This window comes from Vulpes lagopus, chromosome 15 (genome assembly GCF_018345385.1).
Source record: "Vulpes lagopus strain Blue_001 chromosome 15, ASM1834538v1, whole genome shotgun sequence".
NCBI lineage: Eukaryota > Metazoa > Chordata > Mammalia > Carnivora > Canidae > Vulpes > Vulpes lagopus.
This window is the reverse complement of record NC_054838.1, coordinates 44,467,601-44,484,921: the sequence shown is the minus strand read 5'-3', so window position 1 is coordinate 44,484,921 and position 17,321 is coordinate 44,467,601. Positions and strand designations below refer to the sequence as shown.

The 17,321-nt window shown below is 36.6% G+C and overlaps 1 protein-coding gene across 1 annotated transcript in view; it reads right to left on the bottom strand.

Moving 5' to 3' along the window:
- Positions 1-1,674: 1,674 nt before the first annotated feature.
- Positions 1,675-17,321, bottom strand: part of CEP57 (centrosomal protein 57) — a 38,574-nt gene continuing 22,927 nt past the window's right edge. Inside the window, exons 5-11 of the mRNA XM_041730785.1 lie at positions 16,035-16,151; positions 15,338-15,415; positions 11,322-11,429; positions 10,738-10,815; positions 5,893-6,134; positions 5,176-5,320; positions 1,675-3,514 (exon numbers count right to left, since the gene is read on the bottom strand). Of these exons, the coding sequence (XP_041586719.1) occupies positions 3,281-3,514; positions 5,176-5,320; positions 5,893-6,134; positions 10,738-10,815; positions 11,322-11,429; positions 15,338-15,415; positions 16,035-16,151 (1,002 nt within the window). The 3' untranslated portion in view covers positions 1,675-3,280. The remainder of the gene's footprint in view (positions 3,515-5,175; positions 5,321-5,892; positions 6,135-10,737; positions 10,816-11,321; positions 11,430-15,337; positions 15,416-16,034; positions 16,152-17,321) is intronic.

Here is a 17,321-nt window from a genome sequence, read left to right as displayed (position 1 = left end):
GAAACAAGAGAAAGGATCAACTGAACTAAGACCTGGTTCTTGGAAAAGATAAAATTGACAGCTAGATGGAGAAAAAGAGGAGACATTACAACTGATACCACAGAAAGACACAGGATCATAAGAAACTCCTATGATGTTAGATGCCAAAAAATTACATAACAGTACCCATCAAGATATCAAAGGCATTCTTCACAGAAATATAACAATCCAAAAATTTTGGATCCAAAGCAATTCCAGGAAAAAGACCACAGCTGAGGCATCCTTGAACAACATGGCCGCTAGGGGTGTAGACCCCTCATGCAGTTTAAAATCCTAGTATAACTTCTGACTTCCCCAATACTTAGCTACTAACAGCCTACTGTTGACCAAGAAGTCTTACCAATAAGAGTCAAAAAACATATTCTGTGTTATATACTGTATTCTTAAAGCTAGAGAGAAAAAAAGGCAAGCTCATAAGGAAAATACAATACTGTAAAAAAAATCCATTTGTAAGTGGACCTACCCAGTTTAAACTCCCGTTGTTCAAGGGTCAGTTGTATACTACTAAGCCATAATAATAAAAATAGTCATGGTTCTGTCTCAAAACCAGAATAGACGCCAGGATTAAATCCTGGCATATGTAGTCAACTAATATTTGACAAGGGAGCCAAGAACACTTGACAGGGAAAGAGACTGTCCCAGTCTCTTCAACAAGTGGTTCTGGGAAAACCGGAGAAATACATGCAGAGAACAACGAAATTGGACCCCTACCTCACACCACTCACCAAAATTAACTCAAAATATATCAAAGACTTAAATGTAATACCAGATGCCATAGAATTCTTAGAAGGAAACAAGAGGAAGCTCCTTGATGTTGGTCTCATTGATTTTTTTGGACGTAATGCCAAAAGCACAAACAACAAAAGGAGAAAATAACAAATGGGATTACATTAAACTCTGCTTATGCAACTTTCATATTTGAGTTGATAGTTGTTTTATATATAACTTTGTATCTACGTCTGTTGGTTGTACAGGTGCCCTTTCTCCTTTATGACCAGGGATACAAAACTGAGACCCATGTGGTTATGTCAAAGCTCTTTAGCCTCCTGTAACTTGTCAGCTTATCCTTCCATTCTCACTTGCATACCTCAACTCATGTACCAGTGCCACTCAGCTGGTCACAATTCTCCCACGTCCCAAAATCTGGCCACTTCCCTTTTATTCTATCCTATTGACCTGGAATTCTCCCTTATGGCTAATTCTAGTTCTCCGGAGTCTAAGTGTCACTTCCTCCTCCAGGATGTTAACCTCCTCCTCTGTGTCCTCATAGCACTGCTCATGCGGTCACATTGTATTCATCACACAAGTGCTGAAATAATTCAGAGGTCTAGCACCTACCTGAGTAAGCATACCCTCCTTACTTAGCCTGGTAGCCACCTCAGCGTCTTACAACATAGAAGGTACTTGTATTTGAAACACACTGCAATAAGGCTCTTAAAACAGCCGTACGACGATGTACTCCTCTGCTGTAAACTCTCAGATAAGGAGACTGAGACAGTATTGGTATTTTGTTTTCAATTCTCACCTAAGGGTATTAAAAGCTGGAGTCGACAATCCGACTCGTACCCAAGGGATGGGGTGGGTTTTAGCACCATTAAACTTCTAATTAGGACTCAGAGCCACTAAAATGCAAAATGGGTGTCACACAATTTAATGACCTGAAATTCAAACACAGCGATAGCAAAAGTTTAATAATTGAAATGGTGGTCAAGACACAAGAAATATTTTCCAAGTCAGAGCAGTGATTCCTTGGGTCTGTGGACTCATTGTGGTGAATTCAATGGAGATATAAAGCTGCACACACAAGGAGAAGTTTACATAACATTTCAGAACATTCACAAACATCCAAATTGAAGGAACCTAAATCAAGAACTCTGTAAAAAAAATTAATTCAATTAAAAGGCCTAACAAATTTAGAACCCAGATAGGCACTGCATTTCATGCTGATGATACCCAGATAAAATCCCAGAACTCCACTTCATTCCCAGGGGAGGCATAAAAAGGAATCTCTTTAACATGTGGTTAATGTGTTAATTAGTACTCTTTAGAGTAACTTCTCTTATGCCATGAGACAGTTCAGTCTTGTTGGTTTGGTTTCTGTGTGAGCATGACATAGGCATATGTCATACATATTCTTTTTTTTTTTTTTGTCATACATATTCTTATTGTTTCTTGATATGTTAATATCCTATTTAGAAATTCAGTTTTGGAGAAATTACAACAAATAAAGCCTCTTATTATCAGGCTGTAAGGAAAATTTCAGTGTTTCCTTAGAAAAGCTGCTTTATTTACTTCAGTGGCAAATATATAAAAAGTTAACATGTCTTGATCTATGCAGAATTATGATTTACATTATTAACATAATGACAAACTGCATGTGTACAGTTAATGCCACACTCATACTATACACTGATACCATGTCCAGGGTTCTTCTAAGTTTCAAGATTGAAAACCACAATACCTCAAACTGAATAGCATGATTACAAACAGGTATTTAAAAACAGCAAATGTATATGCTTTACAACATTTCGTCTTCCATCTTCGTTCTAAAAGCTCATTTCATTAACAATTTGTTTATTCTTTAAAAAATGTTTTTATAATTTCAGCAGTTAATGGACTTAAAATGAATGCTTGGGTCTTTAAATTTTTTTAATGATGGATAACATCAATACAAGTGTATTAAATACTGATCAGTGTTTGAAATGTCAAAAAGCAAAACAATCCTCTTAAATATGTATAAATACTTAAATAGAGAAAACCTCCATCAATAGTCAAAGTACATTTAATGGTCATACTGGAAAGGAGAAACAGGCGGTTCGTGCCAGGGGAAGATCTAAAAGGAGACTTTTTAAGCAAACACTGCCTATGGGACAGCCTCATATTTTGATAATTTAAACCTAATTTTACTTAGATATGTAAAGAACTATTAAAAAAAAAATCACACCCACAAGTAAAAAATTGGCAATTTGTTTACAAAGTGCAGTATTTCATTACAGCAAATTCATCTCAAAGAAGCAGAGTGTGTGGCTTCCTAGCTGTTAAGACTCCCCTGGTTTCCATTCAGGTGGTTTAATATTTAGTCATGATGCATCACACAAGAAGCCTGTGTGATGAAGCCTGGGCCCCTTCACACCTGCTATTCATTAATTCCAAAAGAGAGTATGAGACCTGGAGAGGAAACTGGCCAAATCTGATTGATGAGGTACAGATTATCTGAATAAAATTTATGACCTGGTAACAGTCAGTAATCCCAACATAAACTACTGCTTTGTAATGAACTCTGTATAGTTTGCATGTCCTTCAATAACTGCAGATTCTTCCTGCTTTTCTCACCGGGTCTCAGCTTGGCAACGTCCTTCTTGTTTGTGGTCCCTGTGGTTCCAGAGGATCGACTGCTGCTGTTTCCTTCTTCATCAAGAGTCCTTCTGGTGGTTCGCAAGTCCCTCTTTTGCTTCTCTATCTTCTGTTTCTCCAGCTATAGCAGATAACCAAGGCAAGGAAAAAGGAGCAGCCAATGAAAACATTCTCTTCTGACAACTGGTATTTTTAACTCTCACACAAGCCAAGATGCAAATAATATATTCTGGGTTTATTGTTTTAAAACCTTCAAAAATCTGCTGTACCTGTCATTTAACACTCAGTGTGTAAAAACATGACATACAAACAAGTGAACAGGAGTAAACACACCAATACTGGTGCTGTTTCTGAAGGTGCTGCCCAAGTGCAGAAGAGGGTTTGGAGGAAGGCATCATGAAAAAGACAAAAAAAATTGACATCATAAGTGAAGGAGGACAGGACAGATACTAATAGATGAAGAGGTGAACGGTGATTCTAGAACTAGTCTGAAGAGGCAACAAAACATGCTCTAAATAGATGAAGACATGGTAATAATACAAAAAGTTTTCGATTTTATTATTTCACTATTTTAGAAGAATTTCACACAGAGAATTTACTTATTTTTAGAGAGCTTTACTTGTACTTTAAACCACTGCCAAGTTGGTTTTCCATTAGAATAGAGTCTAATGTACAACAAACAAATCAGACCATTACTTCTACAGCAATCATTTGCTTATATTCTTTTTTGAAACATGAACTTTACAAAAAAATACTTCAGAGCTCAGGTTTTGGAGTTGAAAACACTCAAGTTTGCATGCCAGCTCTGCATTTACTACTAGTGGGTTAGTGTTTCCTTGCACAGGAGTTACTTAATTTCACTTTAAGATCTGTCTACCTCCCAGGAAACTTAGCCTGGTTTCCTATAAAATAAGATCATACACTCAGTTCACAAGTGTTCCATGAAAATTAAGAGGACATATTCAGACGCACTCAGCATCATGCCTACTACACAGCCACTAATCAGTAAATGTCAGCCAAGCCTGTTCTGCTCCTAGTCTTTCTCCATTTCCATTAGTGGTACCGCCATCCTTTCCTTCCAAATGATATTCAGCAGCAAGTTGCCCTGATCCTTCTACTTCTAAAACACACCTCCAATGTGTCCACTTCACGCCCACTGCAGTCACTGATGACCTCTGGCAGAGAAGAGCTTCACCCGGCCCCGCTGTTCTCTCCGCCTGGTCTTTAAGCCCACCTCTAGCAGTCACAGCTCTCTCTTAACAGCCACGAATCATTATGTTTCTCTCCAGATGAAAACCCTGGAATGTGCCTTCCCACTGCACTTAGTAGATATTAAATACATGGCTGTTCTATTCATTTAATTAGCAACATAAATATAAATATAAGATTTTTTTTCACGTATTTATATCTGACTTATTCCTTTGGAAATCAATTTCTAAGTGCTTTTTAAAAGACTAAGGTAAATTTAGAACCATTTAAATTCATCATGGAAGTTAAAGTTTGTTCATATAAAGGTAAGAAAATTAAAAATATTAAGTATTTGAAAGATGTATCTTAGGTGGTAAAATCTCTCACAGATTATAAAACTGTCTTCCTTCCTAACCCACTTAACACCAATTCTTAAGTGTCTACAGGAAAGAAATGTTTCCTGTAGTTCCCTATCTGTAATACACTTAAGTGGTCATCAATTAACATATTTGAGGAAAAGGGTTTTTTGGGTTCTGCCTCGTTCTTGGTTTTGAATCATTCACAACAGGGAAAGGGAAACCGAGTGTGAGTTACCTGGGCTTGGTATTTCCGAACTTTAGTTATTTGGTTGGCTTTGGCCTCCATCCTCCCCACTAATGCCTCCAGTTCACACTCTAAGTTGTCCTTCAGTTCAACAGTTGGGGATTCTTGGATAAGTTTCGCAAGCTGCTGGTGATCACTATATAGAAAATAAAGGTAGGGGTTGGTTAAGTTTTCTGTTTCATGGTTAGGTCCACCACATCCCACTACTCACCATGGGACCACTGCTGTGTGCAATAAAAAATGACTCAATTTTGTAAAGAGAAACAAGATTCAAGAAAGGCACTGGAGGCAAATGCAAAAGGAGTTCTTAATTTCAAAGACCTAGTTATTTATATTTCTACCTCCCCCAGAACAGGATACACGAATAAAGGAAAGCCTAGAAAGAAAGGATCTTGTTCCTTAGATACTCACATCCTAACTTACCATGTAAGCTTAACTAAACTCAATGTATTTCAAGCTCCCAAATAAGGAAATAAGACTGAAATGTAAACCCTGGTCTTCAAAACATTTAACAATATTAGAAAACAGAGAGATTTTCCCCAGAACAGTTGTATCTGTTAAGGTCCTAGTAACTTGCTCAGTGGTTGGTGTAAGGACTATTGCTCAGATATTCGTTGAACAAATTAACAATAGGATTAATGAAATCACTAAGGTTAATATAAAGTTTTAGAACTAAATATAATTTAAAAACCAAAAGCTAAAACTCACAAGCTCATTTGCCCAAATTCATCTTGTAAAGTCTGTAAGACTTCTGATAGCTCTTCATTAATGCTGTTGGAGGAGGGAGGTGTTCCTGACAACTTCTTACTTTTACCACTTCGTGAAGAACTTTGCTTTGTAATAGGAACGCTGTTGACCACTCTATCGTTGCAAAGGGCTTTACTGTGTTGCTTCATCAGATGCAGGACATGCTGAACATTGGCTACCACAGCATGACTAGGACTGGTGGACTGAAGAAAAATGAGAATTAACTGAAGCCAACCCTCTAAATGTTTTCCTGTTTACTCCCTAATCTGAGTTAAAAGACCCCCACCCACAAAAAGGCTTTATGATATAAATCTCCTAGAGTAAATCCAAATACCAAGTCCCATTTAACCTCTAAGTATCTATACTCCACTTTAGTCTCTACCCTGCTGTCATTCCCTTACAACCACCTTACTATCTATTGGAAGAAGATCCCATTGGCCTCCCTGCCCCCAGTGTCTTCAGTCTCTTAACTCCATAGTGCTATCAGCTATCCTAAAAGATCTTCATTGTAGTATCAGGTTTTTCTCTTATGAAATATTCGATGTTAAGTCCACTAACACTAATGTCTACACTCCTCAGCATAGGAAAAAAGTCTCTCATCATTGAGCTGCAATTTATATTCCCCGGCTTTATGTATGCCCCATCATCCCCTACTGGAACTAGAAGGTATTATGCTAAGTGAAATAAGTCAGCCAGAGAAAGACAATTTTGATTTCACTCATATGTAGAACTTAAGAAACAAAACAGATGATCATAGGAGAAGAGAAGGAAAAATAAAATAAGGTGAAAATGGAGAAGGAGGCAAACCATTTTAGAGTCACCAAACTATAGGAAACACACTGAGGGTTGCTGGAGGGAAGGGGGAGTGGAGGGATGGTCTAACAGGGTAACAGGCATTAAGGAGGGCACTTGATGTAATGAGCCCTGGGTATTATACACAATGGATGAATCTGAATTCTACCTCTGAAAATCTGCATTACTTAAATAAACTATATTTATTTGCACATGTCATTTCTTTTGTGTGGCCAATATTTCTACCATTCTTTAAAACCCAGTTCAAATATATTAACTTGTAAAGACTTCCTTAAAACCTCCAGGTAATGAATTGGTCCGAATAAGCAGTTGACTCTAAGATCACCTACAACATTTCTATCATAGCGTTTATCACGATAGATTGCAATTGTGTTTGCATATTTATTTCATGTACTAAATAGTGTATGTACTTCCAGGTGTTAGGGGCTGTCATTATATTCATTTCTCTATCCTCAAATACTAGGATGTACTAAGTCCATCCTTGTCATATAAATAACAATAGGAATAACCTGGTAGCCTTCTCAAGATTTCTGGTTTTGAATATTAAACGATGGTCTCGGCATGCTATTTCATTTACAAACAGATGCCTAGGCTAACTTGGCTCCATAAGCATAATCTAGACATCTTGTTTAAAATGCAGAGTCCTAGGCAGACTCCAAACCTGATCAGTGCAGGGGTCAAGGCTTGGAAATGTATACTTTTAATTCTACCAGTTGATTCTGACCAGCCAGGTTTGGAAACCACTATACTAAGCTAAATATGTATTTTTTTAAATTCTACTTTCTATTGTTGGGTAGCAAATTGAATCTAGCATTATATACTAAGAAGTATGTATACTGTATCCAAGTGGGGTTTATTCCAGGAATTCAAGACTAGTTCAATTATTTTTTAAAAAATTGATCAACGTAATGTAGTAATGTTGTAACTTTCAACAGTAAAAAAAGAAAAATCACATAACCATATCATTTAATGAAGAAAAAGCATTTGAAAAAAAATCCAATGCCTTACTGGGTACTCTAAGCAAAGTAGAAACAGAAGGAAATTTCCTCTAGCCTGATAAAGAGCACTGACAACCTACAGCTAACATCATGTGAGACTGAATGCTAATGCTTTCCCCGGACTTAAGATCAGAAAGAAGGCAACGATGTCTACTCTCATCATCCTTGTTTAATGTAATACTGAAAATCCTAGCCAGTGCAGTAAGGCAAAAAGAAACGAAAGGCAATGCAAATTAAAAAAATAAAACTGTCCCTGTTTACAGATGACATACTTCTCTACATAGAAAATCCTAAAAAAATCCAAAAATTAAGACTAGTAAGTGAATTCAGTGAAATCTCAGAATGTAACTTCAACATATAAAAACTAAATATACTAGCAATGATCACACAGAAACTAAAACTAAATCCAACTTACATTTGCTCTAAAACAATTATGTGAGTATAAATGTAATAAAAGACAAGGGACCAATATGCTGGAATCCACAAAACACTGATGAAAGAAATCAAAGATCTAAATAAATAAAAGCGATACTGTACTCATGGTCTGGAAGACTCAACAATCAATTCTCCTAAGCTGATCTATGGGTATAATGAAATTCCAATAAAAATTATAACAAGATTTTTTAATAGATAGAGCCAAGTTTATTCTAAAATTCATATGAAGAGGCAAAGAAACTAGAATATCTGAAACAATTTTGAAAAAGAATAATAAATAATCACTCTCCCTGATGTTACGACTTATAAAAAGCCACAGTAATCAAAGCAGTGTGGTACTGGCAAAGAGATAAACACATATATCAATGGAACAGAATAAAAAATAAACCTTGTCTTAACAAGGCTAATATTGTCTATACAAATCATTTCCAGTGGATCATAGATTTAGATGTAAAATATAAAATTATAGAATATATATGAAACATAAGTGAAAATCCAGAGAATGTTGGTCCTGGCAAAGATCATATTAGACCTGACATAATCCACAAAAACACAAATCTCAATTAACTAGATTTCATCAAAACAAAAAGCTGCTTTGTAAAACAGTGTAAGAGGGAGAAAGACTGGAGGAATATATTTGCAAACTATGTGTCTGATATATGACTTATATCAAAACAACTCTCAAAACCTAACAGTAAAAAAACAAGCCAGTTAAAAAAGGGCAAGAAATGTAGATACATATTTCACTAGAGGATAGATGTACGGTAAATAAGCACATGAAAAGAATATGACCACCATCATTAGTTTAATATAAATTAAAAGCACAGTTAGCTTTCAGGATGTGTATTTCATATCTTTTTAATTTCATTTTTCTAAGTAAATCCTTTTTTTTTTTTTTTTTTGCATTTTGTAAGTGTACTGGTCTATGACAACATACAATTAAAAATAAAAACTGACCCTTCACAATACAGAATTTGAGGACACAAATATTTCACAAAGAGTACAAATAACTTCAGAAGGAGAGTTCAGGTTGAAAAGACTGGTCTTTGAACCTAATCTGTTCAACCTTTATGTTAATGACTTCAATGAGAATTACCAAAGGCTTTACTTCAGGATAACAAAATACTGAACTAGATTCTAATGCAATGTGGGATAGGGTGAATCTATTCCTATAGAGTCTCACTTACTTACAAATATTGTATAAGATAATTAAATCTACAAATGTAGGACCTACAAAGACTAATGCAAAGACTCAGGAAAACACCTGTTACTTCAACTAACTCTAAAATCAATGAGAGCAAGGGATGATGTGGCTTCTCCCAGAACATTAATATGATGCTAGGCTGAGTTGGCAGACTCCCAGAACATGACAAAGTCTCTATTTAGTGCTAGTCACACCACATTTAGAAAAGAAGAGAGTAATGAGGAGGTAAAGAAACTCCTAAAACACATCCTATGCTGAATACCTAAAGAAAACAAGTGTTTGTTCATAACCTAGAATAGAGTAAGGAGTGAAGAATTAAGATAAAGTTATTTTCAGAAGTTTTAAAATTTCTCTACAGTCAAGGGCTCTTTTGTTCCATGTGGATCCCTGACAGCAGAGCAGAAAAAGAACAATGAAAATTAACAGTGAAAGGTTTTAACTTATTTAGGAACTTTCAAATAAAGTGGCCTAGAAATGTATTACTGAGGTCTCATCAGATGTAATTTTTTTAAAGATTTTATTTACTTATTCATGAGACACAGAGAGAGGCAGAGACACAGGCAGAGGGAGAAGCAGGCTCTATGCAGGGAGCCCAGGATCATGACCTGAGCAAAAGGCAGGTGCTCAACCACTGAGCCACCTGGGCATCCCATATATTTTTATATTTATTTATATATAAATTTTATATTTATATATAAATTTTATACATATATATATATATATATATATATATATATATATATTAAAGATATATCTATTTATTTTAGGGAGTAAGTGGGAAAAAGGCAGGAGAGGGAGAGAGAATCTCAAGTAGACTGCCAGCTGAGTGCAGTGCCCAATGTGGGGCTTGATTCCAGGACGCTCTGATCAGACCTGAGCTGAAATCAAGAGTCAGCCGCTCAACTGACTGAGCCACCCAGGAGCCCCTAAACTAACACAGTGTTAAGCATTTATTGAAATTACTCAGTACTTGCTGATATTTGACAAAATTATCATCTCTACATTTAGACACTGAAGGAATCTAAGATTCAAGTCTATTTGTAACTACTTCTTGGAGAATGAGTTCTGTAAGTAATATGCATGTGAGGACAAGCAGGATGTGATTTCTATTTATTTAAATATCTACTTATATTTCCTTGCACATACGCTTTATCTGCCTTAAAGTCCCCCTAGTCTCTTCCCTGCTCCTCCAGTCCCATAAAACTTTCCATCTCTTTCTCACATCACTATGATCCATATTGATAAAAGGGCAGAAAAATGTTTTCCCCATTTACAGTCATACAGGTGTAGGAGTTTTTTTAACTCAAATAACTAAGTTGTAAAGAAAAAAAAAAATTCAGACTTTGACCAACTTACCTTTCCAGCTACAAACGGCATATCCCCCAAGCATAATCTATAATGTGGTTGTACAGCAAAATAGTTCCTAGAACTTTTCTGAATGGAAAAAAAGTACAAGTTTACTCACATGGTGATAAAAACTAACCATACACAACAAGCCTGAAATTTCAGCTTAGTGCTGGGCTACTTGCTTCATCGATACTGGCATGTTCTCAAGCTCCTAATAATACTTGACAATGCATCCTTAGCCTAGCAAAGGGTAGGAAGGAAAAAATAGTACCTGCCAAAATAGCAATTAATCTCAGTAAAGAAACAGTGTGTATATATGTAATGCATGTATAGTCACATATGTCTAAAGACATGTGAAGAATAAAAGGTCATTAAAGCAGTACTGAATAATCAAGATTTGTGTTTTGCGGTTCCAAAAATTTTCATACATATTATCAAGATAAAAATTTCTAAGTAGATATTACTTATCTCCAGCTTCCCAATGGAGAAATTGAATGAAAGAGATTTTTCTCATCCAAGTTTGATATACCACATTGTTTTATGAGCATTTTCACATAAATCAGCACTTTGACTTACTGGTCCTGTTTTCATACCTTTTCAGGTGGTTTTGACTTCTTTTTTTTAATTCTTCTTGCACTGGGAACATATGGAGTTGTCTTATCTTCAAAAATAATTCTATTTGTTTCTAGCCCAGTCTGCAACTAAGAAAAATACAGCAGTGTAAAGTTAATGCTATAGAAATAAGAGCTATTATTTAAATTTGAGATTTAAATCCGATAGTAGTATCTGACTGAAAAAAGCTGTGTAAATTGTCAATATTTTATTTTTTTTAAAGATTTATTTATTTATTCATGAGAGACAGAGAGACAGAGAGAGAGGCAGAAACACAGGCAGAGGGAGAAGCAGGCTCTATGCCGGGAGCCCGACACGGGACTCGATCCCAGGACTCCAGGACCGCGCTCTGGGCCAAAGGCAGGCGCTAAACCGCTGAGCCACCCAGGGATCCCCGCCAAATATTTTAAATCAATATAACTCTCTCATTTTATCTTGAAATGTGGTGTTATTTATAATTTTTCTTCTTTTTTTTTTTTTGATTGGAACCCTTTAGCTCCATTATTTGTGGTTGTTCCATAAATTAAGCCTAAGGTGATCAATGTAATATATAACTCCAAACCAAAGCTTTGATATGCTCTTTTTTACACATGGCAATTGCATCAGTGCCAGAAACAAAGCAGCTGGAGGGCAAAATACATTTCTTCCTATTTAAAAACTCATACTCTTAGAATGTAAGAAAAAGCAACCAGAAATTTATGTCCGAAAGAACTAAAAGGTGTATCACAGCAAATGCTACCATGCCCCTTTTCTCCAGAAGTTTAGTAAAACTACATTAGTTTTAAAATAGTTCCCTATGCACACAGTAGAAATTCCAAAGCCAATTACTAGGGATTTCAAACAAGGACTGGTACCTTCCCTAAATCAATGTTCAGATTTCCTTTTTTTTTTTTTTAAGATTTTAAATAAAATCTTTATTCACAACACACACACACACACACACACACACACACACACACACACACACAGAGGCAGAGACACAGGCAGAGGGAGAAACAGGCTCCATGCAGGAAGCCTGATCCCGGGTCTCCAGGATCAAACCCTGGGCTGAAGGTGGCGCTAAACCACTGAGCCACCCGGGCTGCCCAATGTTCAGATTTCCTAAAAGAAAAAACATTTACACCTGTGGATTTGTCTACAATAGTGGTTTTCAAACCAGCCTGTGTATCAAAATCATTTGGAGTTCATGAGGAATATTCAGATTGTCATGATCTTCTCATTGTTAAAGTTCCCCAGGAAATTATGACGGAGTTCGGAACCAATGGACTAAATAAATACCGAGAATACTAACATTTCCCACAATGACTGCATTCTTGAAGCACAGAAATCTATTCAGAGACAAAAGAATGGAGGGATGTGGGCAGCTCGGGTGGCTCAGTGGTTTAGCGCCGCGCCACCTTCAGCCCAGGGTTTGATCCTGGAGATCTGGGATCGAGTCCCACATTAGGCTTCCTGCATGGAGCCTGCTTCTCCCTCTGCCTGTGTCTCTTCCTCTCTTTTCTCTCTCTCATGAATAAATAAATAAAAATAAATGGAAGGAGCCTTGGTGCCCATCGAAAGATGAATGGATAAAGAAGATGTGGTATATGTATACAATGGAATATTACTCAGCTGTTAGAAACGATGAATACCCACCATTTGCTTCAACGTAGATAGAACTGTATTATGCCGAGTGAAATAAGTCAATTGGAGAAGGACAAACATTATATGGTCTCATTCACTTGGGGAATATAAAAAATAGTGAAAGAGAATAAAGGGGAAAGGAGAGAAAATGAGTGGAAAATATCAGTGAGGCTGACAGCACATGAGAGACTCCTAACTCTGGGAAATGAACAAGGGGTAGTGGAAAGGGAGGTGGGTAGGGGGTTGAGGTGACTGGGTGATGGGCACTGAGGGGGGCACTTGACGGGATGAGCATTGTGTGTTATGCTATATGTTAGCAAGCAGAACTCTAATAAAAAATATACAAAACAAAAAGAAAAAAAAATCTTAAAAAAAAAAAAAAAAAGAATGGAGGGATGTCTCCCCTCAGGAGCACCTACATTCCCACACATCTAATAATGCTTTATATACAGTAAACTGGACAGGATTCATTGAACATAAAATTACTACCCTGGGGGAAAAAAAAACACTACTCTGGAAAACCTATGAGGCCAATGAGTTTGAATAGCATAAAAGAACAATTTCTTTTTAAATGTTTTAACTTCCAGTTTATTTAGTTCTTCCTGGTTGTGGTTATGTATTTGTGTGGCAGAGTTTTAACTATTCTAAAGTACTTTCATTGTCTTTTCTCCTGTTTGATCTCTCCAACACTAGGAAGATATAAAACGAAGACCACTTCATCAATGGTAATCCAAGCTCTGAATGGTTAAATATCTGCCCCAGACTATACAAGTTAAGGTTAGCTTGACTTGGGGGCACCTGGGTAGCTCACTCAGTTAAGTGTCTAGCTTCAGCTCAGAGCATGATCTTGGGGTCCTGGGACCAAGCCCCATGTCAGGCTCCCTATTAGTCAGTGGGGAGTCTGCTTTTTTCTCCCTTTCCCTCTGCCCCTCCTTCACACACCCCCATCCCCCGGGCTCACGTGCAGATTCTCTCAAATAAATAAATACTTAGGGGGGAAAAAAAAGTCAGCTTGACTTGGAACCATGTTCGGTCTCTGGTCGTTGTCATTCCACTATAATGGTGTTCAACTATCAGAACTCAAAACTTTTTACTGTATTACCAGTAGTAACTATTTGGTCCCTTCTTTATACCTGCTAAGTGAAAAAGAAAGCACAAATACTGTAAATTAAATTCATAAGATAATGAACTTGCTTTATTTTTATTTCACATACAACAGAACTCACCACCACAATGTATATAAAGCACAATCCATGAGTTTGCATGTTACAACTGAGGAAATGGAGACACAATAAAGTGGCCTACCCTAAAGTGGAATGGGCAGAGAAACCACGTAATTTCAAGATTTGTTGGTGATCAAAAATAAAGCCACATGACTACATAACTCAGCACACTAAAAGAAAAACAAAACAAAACAAAACAAAACCCACAAATTGATCAGAAGGTAAATATTTGAGAAAGAAATACACTGGGTTTAATATAGAAAGAGAACAAGTTAAACCAATGAGTTGTGGAAGTGACAACAGGATGTTTATGGTCCTGCAAGCCTATGTACAAACTGAGCTCGGGGCACTGCTGGCATCTGGCCGCAGCCTGAACTGCACAGCCTCCATTCCTAACTGGTTTAGAGTTAAGTCTTGCTTCTTGTGTTAATAGGGTAAAAAAAAAGATACATACAAATGTAATACTTAAAGACTTTGGAAGTGGGAGGGCAATATATAAGAGGTATCTGAAGAAATAAGCTCTTAAGAGAGTCTTCAATTACAAACTAGGTGTTTATCTGTACGACTTACTGGGAACAAAAGTATTAGTGTATCTTTTAGAAACCCAGTTCTGGGTGGTATATATAAACGCCATGTTTCTGTGAATTCACACTGCCTCATCTATTCTGGCTGATAGCCAATAAATCAAAGACTAGGAGCAAACAGACCTCACTCCCCTCATATGGTAGCTCTTGAGTTAGTATGGGTCACTAGCTTCTGGGCCAGCCCATTACTTCAATTTCTGTCCTGGTGTTTTGAAGCCACCAAGGAAAAGGAAAATGTGTGAGAAAACTACACGATGGCTTTCAAACATTTCCAGTAGCAACTCCTGTGAGACATTTTACATGATTATTATCTTATGTATACGATCTTTTATGTTTTTATTGATTTTTTTAAATGCTGATTGAAACCCCATAATTTGGACAACTAAAAAATTGCTCAACTTTTACTCTCTCCCTTTAAAAATAAAGGTTTATAATTTTCCATATTCATCTATGTCTGACAATTTATATGTTGGACTCTTCCAAAATATAATCTAAGAAGCCCACAATCAATCTTTTGCTTATGAAGAATGAAATGTGAGGAGCCAACCCGCTGACACTGCAACTCACCTGGGCTGCCTTAACTTGCATACGTTTCCTTTCCTGTTGTTCTTCCCGGAGTTTTGCTTCCAACTCTTGCATTTTTTTCTAGTGATAAAAATATTAAAAGTGGTTAGTGAAAAGACTTTGTGTCATCATGTAAAATTGTAATACAGAAGCACAATAATGTGCTATACAATTTTAGCATGGTAAACATATGCCTGTTCACTCTAGTAATGACACTGTGCTGGCCAGTAACCATGACACTCTCCTTTGTGATTCATTATGTCATCTGTGAAGTAGCTGTGAATCAGCTGAACAGAATTATGGGTAAAATCTATGGCCAAAGAACACAGTTCTGTATGAAGCCATATAGGCTACATGGAAGCTAAATTTGGAACTTAATCTCAGCGGTATTAAATACTTCCCAAGTATTTAAAACTATGAAATGAAATGAAAACTATAAAGAACAATTTAAGCCAAGTAATACAAGCCTTAAAGATGCTCAATACCATTTAAGCCTCCAACATTTTCAAAAAGAACTACTTCCTTATGTACATCAAGATTATAAAATATGAACACTCCCTCCAAATTTACATTTTTTCTTTAAAAAATACGTTCCTTTGCTACAAGATCACTGTTGGTCGAATATACAGGATTATAAAGTGATCAATTTTATAAAAGAACCAGTATTATGCACTGATGAGTAAAAGACACATTTACTGACTTCTGCCAGGGCCTGCATTGTGGTAAGTTTGTTATACTCCTGTTCAAGAAGATCCAGCTTTTCCAGCTGGCTCTGCACATGTGTTTGATCATGTTGTCGTTCTCTTTCAAGGGAAACCTAGGGAACAGTATTAAACATAGCATGATAATGTGACAAAACAAAAAACAACTGACACTGGGCATATGCTATACACTATATTTGTCTGGCCTTTCATAGAACCACTTAGGTACTATAGAGAAATTCTAGGATAACAATATTAAGATGAAACCACAGGGAGAAATAAAAAAATACAAGTGGAATCCTGTTCTTACCATATATTTTATAACATTTGGTTGCATATACTGAGGCTTCCATTACACTCTGGGATAGCAGGGATTTATTAGATATATATGGACTAATATTTTCAATGAGTCTGGTTCTCTTACACAGTTAATATCTAAATTAAGGCAATATTCATGGGTTTTGTATCTACCATTTATACTTCCTCTGAATTCTATGCAAAAAAACTATTATTTTTTTTTTGAAGTTTAATGTCAAGGCTTTGAAAACACTGCCACCTGACAGTCACAGGGTAAACCATTAAACTAGGCTAAATTGAGATCTATTGGTAAAAAGGCAAAACACCAAGTACCTGAATTTATAAACTAAATAAATCTTCATCTACAAGATTATGGCAGTTATGTGTCATACTAACAGAAAATCTGAATAAGACAAAATATAGTAATTTTCCCAGGAATTTGTGTCAACTACAAAATCCCTCCAAACCACTTTAGTGGACAGTTACTGCCCTTAAAAATAAATCATTTTATTTCCAGTACTGGAACCATTCTTAAATACCAAATTTATACTAATGAAAGTTACTAATTCAAAGACATTATATAGGGATCCCTGGGTGGCGCAGGGGTTTAGCGCCTGCCTTTGGCCCAGGGCGCGATCCTGGAGACCCAGGATCGAGTCCCACATCAGGCTCCCGGTGCATGGAGCCTGCTTCTCCCTCTGCCTGTGTCTCTGCCTCTCCTCTCTCTCTCTCTCTGTGACTATAATACAAAAAAAAAAAAAAAAAAGGACATTATATATGCATAATAGATATATCAATCAAAACATTTTATTTATTTATTTTTTAAAAAGTATTTTATTTATTCATGAGAGACAGAGAGAGAGAGAGAGAGAGAGACAGACAGAGACACAGGTAGAGGGAGAAGCAGGCTCCATGCAGGGAGCCCGATGCAGGACTGGATCCCAGATTCTCCAGGATCACGCCCTGGACTGAAGGTGGTGCTAAACCGC